Here is a 13663-nt window from a genome sequence, read left to right as displayed (position 1 = left end):
TTTATGTTTTAATGAAACTTGGAAATATGGGATGATTGTGTTATTATTTTGAATGGAAGATAAGCCATATTTTAACTGAAGAATAATTGGTATTATTTATTTCGTAAGATGAGAGAGTGGTAAACCTGGCTTAAATTGTCGATGTCGGTTCTTTTGATATTGCCGATGAGTTCTTGAGGATCTCACACATTTCAATAAAGGAGCGTTTCTGATGGTTATTTTGTTCCGCCAGTATTTTGGTATTTTTGAAGTCAATGTGATGTTTGGTGGAAATGCCGTGTTATGCAAGGGCACAGGAGGGTTTGGAAAGTCTAATGTCGCTTTTGTGTGAAGTTATACGCCCTAGAAGAGACCGACTGGTCTGGCCAATGTAGCAGGAGTTGTATTCTGAACAGGGTATCTTATAGACAACATTATTGTGCTCTAAAGAGCTTAGTGGAGTTTAAGACTTGGAGAATAACTTTCCAACGGTTTTAGTATTTTTTAGGGATATTTTGACGGGTAAGTTTTTGAATAGTTTAGTAAGCTTGTTCGTAATTTATGGGAAATATGGAAGAGAAGCATATTTTTTGGCTGGTTTTGGGGTTAACGGGGAACTGTTCGTCTGTATGCTATTGGATATGGAGGCTAGTATTGCACCGTTAGGTGCTTCCGAAATAGAATGACCATAGCTTTTAGAGAAAAGATATCTGTGGATGATGGAGAGGGGTAAGAGTTATCAATGAGAATGGATTTGAGTAAATCCAACGATTCCCTCTTGTACCGCGTATGCGTCAACGTGTGTACTCTAAAGCTAAGAGCTTGTACAAGGTTATGTTTGTATCTTATTGGGTGTGTAGAGTGGTAATTTAAGAACCGGTTGCTCGCCATTTCTTTCCTGTACCACGTAGTGCCCAATGTGTTGCTATGTGTGCGTATGATTCGCATATCCAAAAACGGTATGCCGTTATCAACCTCCAATTCACATGTAAATTGAAGGTGAGGATCAACACTATTGAAGACTGACAAGGTGCTTAAAATCTTATCAGGTGATGTTGACCGTGGTGGTGCTGAATGACCAATTAAACCTCTGAATTCACTAGTTGAATACTTTAGAAATATAAATTGACGGTCGTAGTCTTTACTATATATATATATATATATATATATATATATATATATATATATATATATATATATATATATATATATATATATATATATATATATATATATATATTTGTATTTTGTTCTGAAGCTATTTCCCCTGAACATATTCCCCAAAAACGTCTGCAATCGTATTGATTTTAATTCTCAATTTCTCTTTTAGGTAGAATTATTTACAGTAGAAGCTATGCGTACAGCAGTAGAATGTTGGCAATGGTTAATAACCGCTAGACCAGAATTGGAAATTCGTTTTCTACAAGAAATGGTCTCGGCTTGGAAGTGTACAGTGCAGAAAAAGCTTGGATTGTTTTCCGCAGCTAGACATCATACTAGCCCACTAGCAGCCTACGAAGGTAATATTTTTATTACATTCCAACTCTACATCATTTATCTTGTATAATTTGCCACAGTAATATATTATACTAATGTTGAAATTGCTTTTCTAGGTTGCAGATTGGAACCAGATCCCCCATTTGTAAAACCACATGCGATTTGGGTCCAGTTCATATGTGAATTAGTAGAAACAATAAAGTACAGCAGTTATGAAAAAGTAGAAATGATCAGCAGCTTAATACATCACTCTTTAGCTATGAACGTTGGAAGTAATCCGCCGTCACAAACCAGACATATTTCGGCTATCGGAGTCAAATTTAAGTAGGTTATTATTTATTTAAGTGAATGCCCAACATCTAAATCGCTGATAAAAAAATTATTGAGAAAACTTTACACAAGAACTGTAAGGTGCTATCAATCTACCAAAAACAAAGTTTAATGTGTCGAAACCTTAGCAGCAAATTTGAATGAAAAATACAGTTATAAAATTTCATAATACAATAACTTCCTACAGCTGCACTCTTGCTTTCAGTCTCGTGGTCTCGAAGGGTCCAATCGTATAGATTTATCGACAGAGCGATACTCTCTCGTACTCGACTAGAGCATTTCTAACCACTGGCAGGTGTAAAGCCATGTATCTTTGAAAAAGTTTTTTATTAATAAATATTAGATATTCTCTCTCTCTCTCTCTCTCTCTCTCTCTCTCTCTCTCTCTCTCTCTCTCTCTCTCTCCAATGGCGCTACAGCCCAAATCGGGCCTTGGCCTCCTCCAAACTATGCCTCCAACCTTGTCGGTCCCGCGCCGATCTTCTCAAGCTTCTCACGTCTAGCAAATTTTGCGCGTCCGCTGCCACTTCATCCTCCCATCTTTTCCGTGGCCTTCCTTTTGGTCTTGCGCCCTGCATTTTACTATCTAGGGCTCTTTTCGGCAATCGTTCTGTCTCCATTCTTACTACATGACCAGCCCATCGAAGTCTCCGAAGTTTAACGAATTCTAAGATCGGTGCCTCTTTGAACAGTTGGTAAAGTTCATGGTTGTACCTGGATCTCCATATTCCGTTTTCGTTAATAGGTCCAAATATCTTTCTTAGGACTTTTCTTTCGAAGACTTCCAGTTTTCTTTTTGTCTCTTCTGTCATCACCCATGTCTCGCATGCATAACATACTATTAGTCTGATAATAGTTTTGTAGACCCTGATTTTCGATCTCCAGTGTGTGTTTTTGGAGCGGAACACATGATCGAGGGAGAAATAAGCTTTGTTTTCCTTTACTATTCTTCTTTGGATTTCTGGTTCTTCTGTTCCATCCGTCTTTAATGCAACTCCTAAATATGTGAAACTTCCTACCGTTTCAATATTCTCCTCTAATTCAACTGTGCGTCTGTTTCCCCTAGCGCCTGTGTTAACTTTTTTGTCTTTTGAATATTTATTTCTAGTCCGGTCTCTTTTGCCTTTGTTTTTAATTGTGAATATATTTCTGCCGCCTTTTCTGTTCTGCGAGACATGATGCTGATATCATCGGCATAGGCGGCAATGTGTAGTAATTTATTTGTTAGGAGATTACTTCTTCCTATATTCAGCTGTCTTATCACATATTCCAAGGTCGGGTTGAATAGTGTCGGTGCCAACTCGCCTCCTTGCTTTAATCTTTGGACTATTGTAAAGTTTTCAGTGAGCTCATTTTGGACTCTGACAGTTGCTATTGACGAATCCATTGTTGTTTTTACCAGTCGGATGTATTTTTGGGGGATATTAAAGCTCTGCATCATTTGATATAACTTGTTCCTATTAAAAATAAATATTAGGTATTATGCTCAATAAATTTTGAAACCTCTGGCCAAATTTTAGACTTTATAAAATGATCTGGTTTATTTATTTTCTATATGGAATTTAAAAAATTTTAAATTCAAATTGTACCGAAAACATTTTTTAATTAAAAATTACAGTTTCAAAGTTTAGGGATTGATAAAACCCCAATACCCTTCAGTCAAGTCTTCAATTTTGTCTTTAAACATTGCTAAATATGATTTACACAGTTATTTATGTTGTGCCGAATACTACTCAAAATTATCAACCAGCTCTCTTTCTATAAACCCTCTTTTGTTCGTCTATCGACGGAATGATTCCGCCTTGTTTAAAGGTATGACATTAATGCATAACATAAAGTAATAAAAATCTATACACATTTTTTGATATTAAAAGATTATTTAAATAAATTAAAAATAAATCATTTTTCAGACTCCTGTCGTGTGGTTTGGCTTTATTACAAGGTGACATTCTCCCGAAAAGTTTAGGAAAGAATGTTCTTAGAGAAAGAATATATTGTAGTTGTCTAGATTACTTCTGCAAACCTGTTACATGTCCATCTCAAAGTCCAGCAGAGCTCAGAGAAGATATATCAACGCTGATCAGGTTTTGGCAAACCTTACATTCAGACAAGAAATATCTCAAGGCTAGTGACGTAGGAGGTAATTTTTAAACTATTATTGATACATTAACAATCAAATCCATAGAAAATATTTCTTAATGTTGTAACATTATAAACGTCTTATGTTTGTTATTTTTCTTCAAATAATTTTGTTTCAATTAGTTTTGATTTTATTAATTTGTTAACTTTGTTTTGTTTTACTATTTTTCTTCTAAAAATTGTTGGCGCTCAACTTTTCTTTCAACTAAAAATACTCTGTTTAATGATCATTCTTCAATTTAAATTGGCAATTATTCCAGTTTAATTCTCATTTACCCCAGTAGTATACTCCCTGTTACTAGGGAGTTTTTGTAACCACCTAACGTAACGTATCTCCCTATACGTAAAGAACTAACGTATCGAAGAAGATGAAGGTTAAATTGAGAGTTAAAGTTCTGCACGCAACGTAACGACGGTGTTGCCCTCATCGAATTAGTGATTAACTAATAAATTGTCCGTGCCAGTCTTGTCCTTGTCATTTAACCCTATTTTTGATATTCAAAATAAATAACAAATATTTTTTTGAACAATTTTTAATTTTTGAGATGGAGGCGATATTAAATGTAGGTGCCTTTATTGATGATAAAAACGAAGACATAGAAGATGCCCTTCTTCTCCACATCTTGAACAACTACACGGCCGCTTTAATTTTGATACCAATAAAAATATTTTTCTCTTTTGAATTAAATTCCACCTTTCTGGATGGTCGTAAGGGTTCTTGCCTACGACTTCCTTCAACAAGAACAAATCATCTTCATTGCTGAAGTGAAGTCGTTTTCTACTACTTTTCATTATTTATAAAAATCAAAACAAATATACTTAACCACATAAACAAATGTAAAAATACACGTACCACGTGTGCTTATGAAATTTGAATGTTGAAATTTTGGTAATCGGGTAAGATTCCCTTGCTCATTCGGTTACCTTCGGCTCGATAGGGATGCGTATGAACGTAACGTACCATCCCGTTACGTTAGGTAATACGTATCTAGATGCGTTAGTTCAACCATTAATCGCTTGCTTATATGTCAAAAAGATACGTTACGTATACGTATTTGCTTGCACAAAAACTCTCTACTAACTTTTATCTAGATACAAAATTTGTTTGTGTGTTGTTATTTCTGATAGTCATTGTCAAATATCACTTTAAACTAATTGAAGTAGCGGTATCTCTTTTGTAAACTTAAAAAAATTTCGTTTAGAAAGACTTTTTTCCCAATCTTCTTCTTGGAATTGTTCTTTTATTGCACTTTTTCTTGGTCCCCTTTTTGCTGGGACTGCCCAATTAAAAGCACGTGTGTTGTTCACCACAACTGCCGATTGGAGGGTGGTTGTAGCAAGTTACAATCCTAGGGGAACATCCATAAACTACGTCGTCATGAACGGGGAGAGGGGACTTCGCTTCTTACGAGGGTATGCGACAGGAGGGAGGGGGGCACGAATGAAATCCGACGTCGTTTGGTGAATTTCAATTTGTCGCTATTATCTCTATAAATATAATTTTTTATTAGCTTCTACCAAAGGGCTTCTATCTTAATTAATTATTCTTGTTATCATACATTCGTAGATAAAGTTTTATAGCTTATTTTGAAAGATCCAGGAATAACATTGATTTTTTTTTAAATCACAGAAAAAGGGAGTCATGAGTTGAAATTGCGACGTCGACATGAGGTAAAGTTTTGACTGTAAACGACACTTTACGACGAAGAGGGCGGAGGGTATTAAAAAGTCAAAAATTTTTACGACCTAGTTTATGGATGTTCCCCTAGCTGATACCACTTCATTAACATCAATGCGACATTGATGTTTAGCAGCAGATTGGCTGTATTAGAAGCAAAATCAATGCTGCTGCTACTACAACCTACATCAATGCTGCTACTACTACATCCTACAATTTACTATTTTTGTTGGGAATAGGCCACAAAATTTAAAAGTAATTTTACTTGAGGTTTCGATATACACTTTGGAAATCGAAACGTCAAATAAACTTAATTTTAAAGTAAAATTGTGGCTTATTCCCAACAAAAATAAATTGCATTAAGATGCCACAAGAAAATAGCTTCAGAATAATACATCCATTTATCGCTATTTGAAAAATACATTCAGCTTCTTCTCCAGAAATGACAATATCTCTGTATCAGCCATAAGTAGTATATTTTTACATTTATGTTATTGAAAAGCGTAGGCAAAATTGGCTTACTATATTTTTTTTTTATATCTAATAAATATGTCTATTTAGTATAATCTTTTATTTGTCCCTGCCAAAGTTCTCATTGAACATTGTTTAGTTTGAATTAAGATAAGACGTTCCTATGCCTGAGAAAGCGCTAGTCGAACCCCTAACATTAAAATTGGCATCATCATCATCATCAGTGGTGCTACAGCTCTAGTTGAGCCTTGACCTTCCCCAGTCTATTTCGCCAGTCGTTTCTGTTCATCGCCAACCGTTGCCAATTTGCCGCGCCGATTTTCCTTGCGTCCTCGTCCACACCGTCCCTCCATCTCAGTCGTGGTCTGCCTCTACTCCTATTTCCCGCTGGGACCGATAATAGAGTTCGTCTGGGTGGGTAATTTTCATTTGCTCTTGACACATGTCCAGCCCATCTAAGCCTACCTATTTTTATGAAGGATATTACATCTCTACCATTTACTATTTTTTTATACTTCTCGTACAATTCGAAATTATATCGCCTTCTCCAAATACCATTCTCACAGAATGCGCCCATTATTCTTCTTAGTATCTTCCTTTCGAAGACGAGCAGAAGATTTGCGTCTGTTTTGGAGATGGTCCATGTTTCTGGCTTAAATTTCTGTTTTTTAGCTGCTTGCTTAGTCCAAAATATCATTTGTTTGCTAGCAGTACCCTCCGTTTTACTTCTTCAGATGTGTCATTATCGTTTGTTATGAGAGAACCCAAATATGTAAACTTATTTACTACCTCAAAATTATATTGGTCTATACTGAAGTTTTCTTCGGCGTTTCTAGCTCTATCTCTGTTATTTGGAATAGATGCTAACATTTTGGTTTTTTCCTCGTTAATTTTAAGGCCCATATTTTGTGCGGCTGTCAAGAAGGTGGAAGTCATCTCTTTAAGTCCTCGTGTAGTACGTGCGATCAAATCCAGATCGTCAGCGTAAGCCATAATCTGCGTTGATTTATTAAAGGTTGTTCTCCTATTGTGTAACTCGGCATCTCTTATAGTCTTTTCTAATGCTATATTAAAGAGAAGGCACGCCAGCGCGTCTCACTGCCGTAACCCTGCATATGTTTCAAACGCTTGTGACATATCGCCTTGTATTTGCACTCTGCAGATCACTTTACTCATAGTTGTTTTTACGAACCTTATTAATTTATGGGGAATGTTAAGTTCATTCATGGCTTCGTATAATTTACCTCTTAGGACGCTATCATACGCTGACTTAAAGTCCACAGAGATGGAACGTGTCAATATTAAATTCATTGGTTTTTTCTAAGATTTGACGTAGCACAAAAATCTGGTCAATTGTTGACCTACCTGGCCTAAAACTGCTTTGATACTCACCAAGGATTTCTTCCACGTACGTACTTAAACGGCTGTACAGGGTGTTGGAGAATATTTTGTACATTGTATTCAGAAGAGTTATACCCCTATAATTTTTACATTCCAACAAATCTCCCTTTTTGTGCAGTGGACATATGATTCCAGTGCATCATTCCTCTGGCATTTGTTCTTCTTCCCAGACTTTGACTATTCTGTTGTGAATTTGGTGCATAATGCTGTTACCTCCATGTTTGATGAGCTCTGCGGGGATACAATCCACTCCTGGGGACTTGCTATTTTTGAGTCGTGTGATTGCGTCTTTCACTTCAAATATTGAGGGAGGTTCTACGTGAGTGTTATTTCTTGGTTTTTGGGGTGACGCATCATTTTCCACTTCAGTACCAAGTAGTTCTTTGAAGTGCTCAACCCATCTGCTTTGTACTGCGTCAGCGGTACTGACTATATGTCCATTTTTGTCTCTACACATCGTCAGCCGTGGTTTAAATTCTTTTCTTGTCTTATTTAGGATATTATAGAACTTTCTAGTTTCATTTTGCCCCTTTAATGATTGAAGCTCTTGCATAATCTGGTTTTCGAAGGTCCGCTTCTCCAGTGTCTTATTCATAGTTACATGACTGAGATGTCGTTTTATTGTTAAACAATAGGTACTCAACGATGTAGTTGGTTGCTTTTTTGTTACACATTGGGCCCCACGTTGGGCGCCAATGTGTAACAATAAAGCAACCTTCTAATATAGCTAGTACTATAATTTTTCAAAACTTTTGGGAGATTTTCTAACAAAGATTAATATTTACAGAAGTGGAATTCACAATTGCTCCTCCGGTACAGGGCAACGAATTGGCTAAACCTAACGATTTTAACAAAGCAGCTACAGGTTGGATCAATACTGTGCCTCTTTCGAATAGTACCAACACACTAAGTAGAAGATCTGCGAAATCGACGAAAAGAATGCCTGTTGCAGATAATTTTGTAAAATGCTATTTAAAGAAGAGAAATTTAATTTTGGAATTATTGGTAAGTAAAACTGACATTATTAATTTATCCAGATTTTTTGTTAACCAATTGATTGTTATTGGTTATATTTATCTAACGACATATTTTCGAGATAATCCCCTTAATTAACAGAAGTTAAACTTGACTTGAGTCAGTTTTGGTTTATAAATTCAGTAGAAATTGATCTCATATTCTGGATTTTGTCTATCACGTTTGTATTCACTTGGTCAGCAATGAACAAGTTTCTTCCATTTCAACGATGACATTGTACCGATTATATCTTCCTTGTTTTGTTCAATTTCTTTTCTTCTCATTTGGTATATGTTATCTTAGATCAGTAAAATTATCACCTTCCTTTCGAAATGTTTTAGGTCATATTTGTTTTTCTTCGACAGACTTCTCGTTTCACAATCATAGGTCACATATTAGGTCCTATTATGGTACACTTGTAACTTTTACAACGGTAACTAAAGGATTGTAGAGATCAGCAGCTTCTTGTTTGCATAATATTTCTGTTTTCTCTACTTTTCCATGTCTTTATCTATGTTCATATATCATTATTTTCGGTTACTAAGGATCGTAAGTGTGTGAACCAGGCTACTTTCTATTGTAAGTAATAAGATATCATCTATCTCTGTATAATACCCCTTTCCGATTTTATTTACTTTGTGCTCAGCCTGTCATTTTATCTATATCTGCAATATTCATTCCTTGGAGAACAGTCCAGAGCTCTATGAAAGCGAATGCCTTACTGTAATCTATACAAATCAGGTGAAGGGGTGGTTGTATTCTTAAACTTTTAAGTAGTATATGGTCATCTGTTGCCTTTGCAGAATGCCACAAGTAGTTGTCAAATGTATTTGTCAGTCTATTAGTTATTATTTTTGTGAATAATATGTATGCTTTAACTAATCGTCTTCTGAGTTGGATCTTGTCTTTTTCTACCTTCCGTGTGAGGGTCCATCTCAAAATTTCGTTACACGCGAGTCCCTGAAGTAGATTCATGTTTCACCGCTTAGAAAGTAGAGTACTTGAGTTGCCGTAACCAACCCTCTAGCACTATCCTAAAGAAACTACATACAATTACAGCGCAACACTTTAATGAACTCATACACGGGTTGTCCAAAAAAGGTTCTTTAACCAGGATGTTCTTCTTGTTCCTAGATCTCGCTTTCCAAATATTTTTCCCTGTAGGATGACTTGTAGGAGGGCATATCTGGATTTCGTATAATGTGTCTGAAGTATATTTTCGTATAATGTGTCTGAAGTATATTGCCAAGAGATAACACTCCCAAAAAAAGTGTGTCGATTCAAGTTTTGACTGCTTCTTAAGTATTTGATCTCCCATTGTGCCATAAGAGTAATGCACTTATAGGCTACTTCATACACATTTTTTAAACAATAATAACAATAAACAATTTTGAAACATTTTTAGGCTGTGGAAATCGAATTTTTAATAGTCTGGCATAATCCAACATTAAGACCAGAACTACAAATGGCTGGTGAAGAAACTGTTGCATTTTGGAGAACCAAAACTATCACAGACAAGCATTGGCAAGACTATACTAGATTAGCATGGGATATATCACCAACGTTAGCAGTTTATCTACCTTCTAGGTAATAATTTCATTTTTATAAGAAAACTGACAATACATTCTCATCATAATTTTTTTTCTTTCTTAATTGAAAACTTTTTCCACTTGTGTAATCTACTATTTCCACTACTTTTTATAACGTATTTTATTTTAACTTTATTATATATTTTTTTATTTTAACTTGTTTTATTTTTTTATTTAATTTTATTAAAACACACGGATGGCACTACATTTAATATTCCACGAAGTATGGTCGCGCGATCTGTCGTTACAGTGGTTTCATTTTATCGTTTCAATCGTTTTTATTTTATCATACCTCATGTACCTAAAGTTCATTTAGCATTGCTTCAGCTTTGTGTAAATCATCGACAATCAGGATAATATCGTCTTAAAATCGAAGGTTGTTAACCATTTTTCCGTCCATATTGATGCCGGTCTTGCACCAATCGAGTTTTTTGAAAGCATACTCCAAAACTGCTGTGGAGAGCACAGAAAGCAAAAGTCACTTTGTTGCGCAACGGCGCAAAGGATATTCCAACGTTTGGCAACAGTGTACGACCACTTCTGGCTCCTACTACAATTACTAATTATTGTTCTGAAGCTATTTTCCTATGGTATCTTAAAGCTAAAAAACACTAGTCCTCAGATTTCAGCAAAGGTATTATCAGTCGGGTATTTACTATTTTAACTCGACTGCCAATAAACAAAACTCCATTCTTAAATTCTCATCTAGTATTTATACTGTTATCAGAGTAGTGGAACACAGCACAGTTTAATTGTAAGTAGAGTAGTGTAATTTAGAAGATTCGGAATAGACAGTTATCTACGTCTCAGCTTTTTTTAGCATTGTTCACTACAATGGTTGTTCCCTATTTTTGTTTCTTCAAATATGCGTCCATTACGATTGTTCATTAACATTTCAGCATATAAATCTAAATCCTATATAATAAATTTAATTAAAAAAAACTTCCTTTATAAAAGGTATAATAATAAAAACCCTATCGGGCTACATCACAGAACGTTTTCGGAAAAACTATTCACTATCAGTGCTATTTGGATGTACATGTTTTGAGCCAGTAAATACATGGGTACAAACACTTTAAATGTTATATGAATAACTTTGAGTTACATTTTTGATAATTAGAAATTAGGATGTTTAAGTTACAATAGGAATTGATTACATGGCAACGTAAGACTCCACTAGGGTTGCTAGTCCTTAGACGAAGTGTCTATGGGAACTTACTTTACATCAATTATTCTGATCACCTTCTATATTAAATACACAATTAATCCTTCTGTGATGTAGCCCGATAGGGTTTTTATTATTATGCCTTTTATAAAGGAATTTTTAAATAATTTTTTTGTGATACATGGTATAAAACCAACTACAGGAATTTTCTTGTGGATTTTAAATCCTATATGTATAATGACCCTAATTTATGTATATACTGTTGATTTAAAATATTTTTGTTTCAGATTTAGGATGAATGATACCATTATAGGTGAAATAAAAAGTCTAGTCCAAATTAATCCTACGAGTGTAGCTCACGTAGCAGAAGCATTGCAATATTTAGTTACTACTGATGCGATTTTAAGTGACAGTCCGAAATTAGTTAACATGCTTACGTGGGCAAGAGTCTCCCCAATTCAGGTAAATAATTTATCTTAAACATGAATGTGGTTTAATTACAAACAAAGAAACAAACTAGGCTTAAAACAACTAAATGTAGTAGACTCAGAAATACCCTTAAAGATTGTAACACAACACATGATGGACAGTGTTTGAGGTACACAAAATGATTGGAGAGAACAGAGAGAGAGAGAGAGAGAGAGAGAGAGAGAGAGACATAAACAAAAAAAGATTGGAGAGAAGAAAAATTGGACGATAGCTAAACTAGAAATATTAAAAAAATAAAACAAAAAATCATCGAAATCAACCTAACGCCGCCTCGTACGATTAACACCGATAAATAGAAAAGAAGTTCTAGAAGAAAGTTTGCGTCATCCTCATCTCTCAAGGATCATTTGATCTAGCGAGATAAAAGAGAGCATACGGCCATAGGCAATATATTTAAATCGCGAGATATACACGGGAAAACAAAACTCCGAGTCTATAATCAAAAGGGCACATTTCAAGATAAAATTGGAATTGTAAATTGTAGATTTGGAAACTACCCGATATTGAATTTTGTATATAATTTGAAAAATAAATTCCAACAATTCCAAAGAGTTTAAGTACCTATCTAATATTTAAGTAATTTTATAAGAAGTTTAAAAATAATGAAATTCATGTTTTTAGGCTCTGGCGTACTTCAGTAGACAGTTCCCTTCACATCCAATCTCTGCACAATACGCCGTTAGGGTACTCAGTTCCTATCCAGCAGATGCAGTACTATTTTACATTCCACAACTTGTACAGGCGTTAAGACATGACAAGGTACAATCTTGTATTTATGATTTTTTTATATATAATATTAACTTCATTTTGAAGCAATGTTAATTATGTTTTTATATTTTTTAGATGGGTTATGTAACAGAATTTATAAAATACATAGCGAAAAAGTCGCAAATAGTTGCACATCAGTTAATTTGGAACATGAAAACGAATATGTTTATGGATGAAGACATGCTACAAAAAGATCGTATGTATCATTGATTTTATTACTAAGTTTAGACTTAGATTACCAAATTTAGTTTATTTGGAAATTTACTCCATATGGCATTTGAAAACCACTGATTGGCTTAATTATGCTATAATACAGATTATATTGCAAGTACTTCAGTACTACTACAAAAACATCAGTGAAGACGATTATCATTCAAAATTATCTTAACAAAATCACTTAGCAAAATAAATATTTTGGGATTTTTGGACCGAAACTGATAATTGTGTAGGAGTCGTTGAAAATAACTTAAAACTAATTTTCAAATGAGATATTATTTGTCATCTGATCTTATTAGAAATGGCGCCTATCCTTCATTATTAATGATTATGTCACTAAAACATAAAACCAATTAACATAATGCGTTAGTTTAGTTATATAACAATTTATTCATTTAAGTTTTATGGTTACAAAATATGGTGAGGAGAGACTTTGGGCGCACATTATGTACACATATAAGCATTTTGTGTATTAATCTACAGTAGTAGTTTCGTACGTTACTCATTAGATTTTGTTCATCAAGCAAAGTTCAAACTTAGTTTATGTTTAAAATATGGAACAGTTCTGTCGTGCACATAGACATATATTACAAATAGACTGAGCCCTGCAATACACTCCCGTTCCCCCAGTGCGACAGACAAAACGAACGCAAAGCAGTTCCTTCATCTCTTTCTAATGGACCGGGTTTATCGACCACGTGACCTTCCCATTGGTCATTTAGGTCACGTAGTAGATAAACCAACCCGGCCCATTAGAAAGATATGCAGGGTCTGTTTTGCGTCAGTTTTCTCTGTTGCACTGGGGGAACGGGGCTGTGTTACAGCGCTCAGTCTATTTGTATTTTGTCTACGGTCGTGCATATACTCTTGCTACACTATTCTCTTATTATTAACACTTATTATTCCATTCTCATATTAACATATTAT

At 34.8% G+C, this 13663-nt stretch overlaps 1 protein-coding gene across 1 annotated transcript in view; it reads left to right on the top strand.

Moving 5' to 3' along the window:
- The window catches only part of Pi4KIIIalpha (phosphatidylinositol 4-kinase III alpha), a 102402-nt gene that overhangs the window by 71844 nt on the left and 16895 nt on the right, over positions 1–13663 (top strand). Inside the window, exons 16-23 of the mRNA XM_072526796.1 lie at positions 1310–1499; positions 1593–1800; positions 3717–3946; positions 8283–8500; positions 9915–10096; positions 11551–11725; positions 12374–12511; positions 12596–12716. Coding sequence (XP_072382897.1) covers positions 1310–1499; positions 1593–1800; positions 3717–3946; positions 8283–8500; positions 9915–10096; positions 11551–11725; positions 12374–12511; positions 12596–12716 — 1462 coding nt within the window. The remainder of the gene's footprint in view (positions 1–1309; positions 1500–1592; positions 1801–3716; positions 3947–8282; positions 8501–9914; positions 10097–11550; positions 11726–12373; positions 12512–12595; positions 12717–13663) is intronic.

The sequence above is a fragment of the Diabrotica undecimpunctata genome, chromosome 3, assembly GCF_040954645.1.
Source record: "Diabrotica undecimpunctata isolate CICGRU chromosome 3, icDiaUnde3, whole genome shotgun sequence".
NCBI classification, from domain to species: Eukaryota; Metazoa; Arthropoda; class Insecta; order Coleoptera; family Chrysomelidae; genus Diabrotica; species Diabrotica undecimpunctata.
Note: the sequence above shows the minus strand (reverse complement) of the source record. Positions and strands in the feature narration are given on the sequence as shown.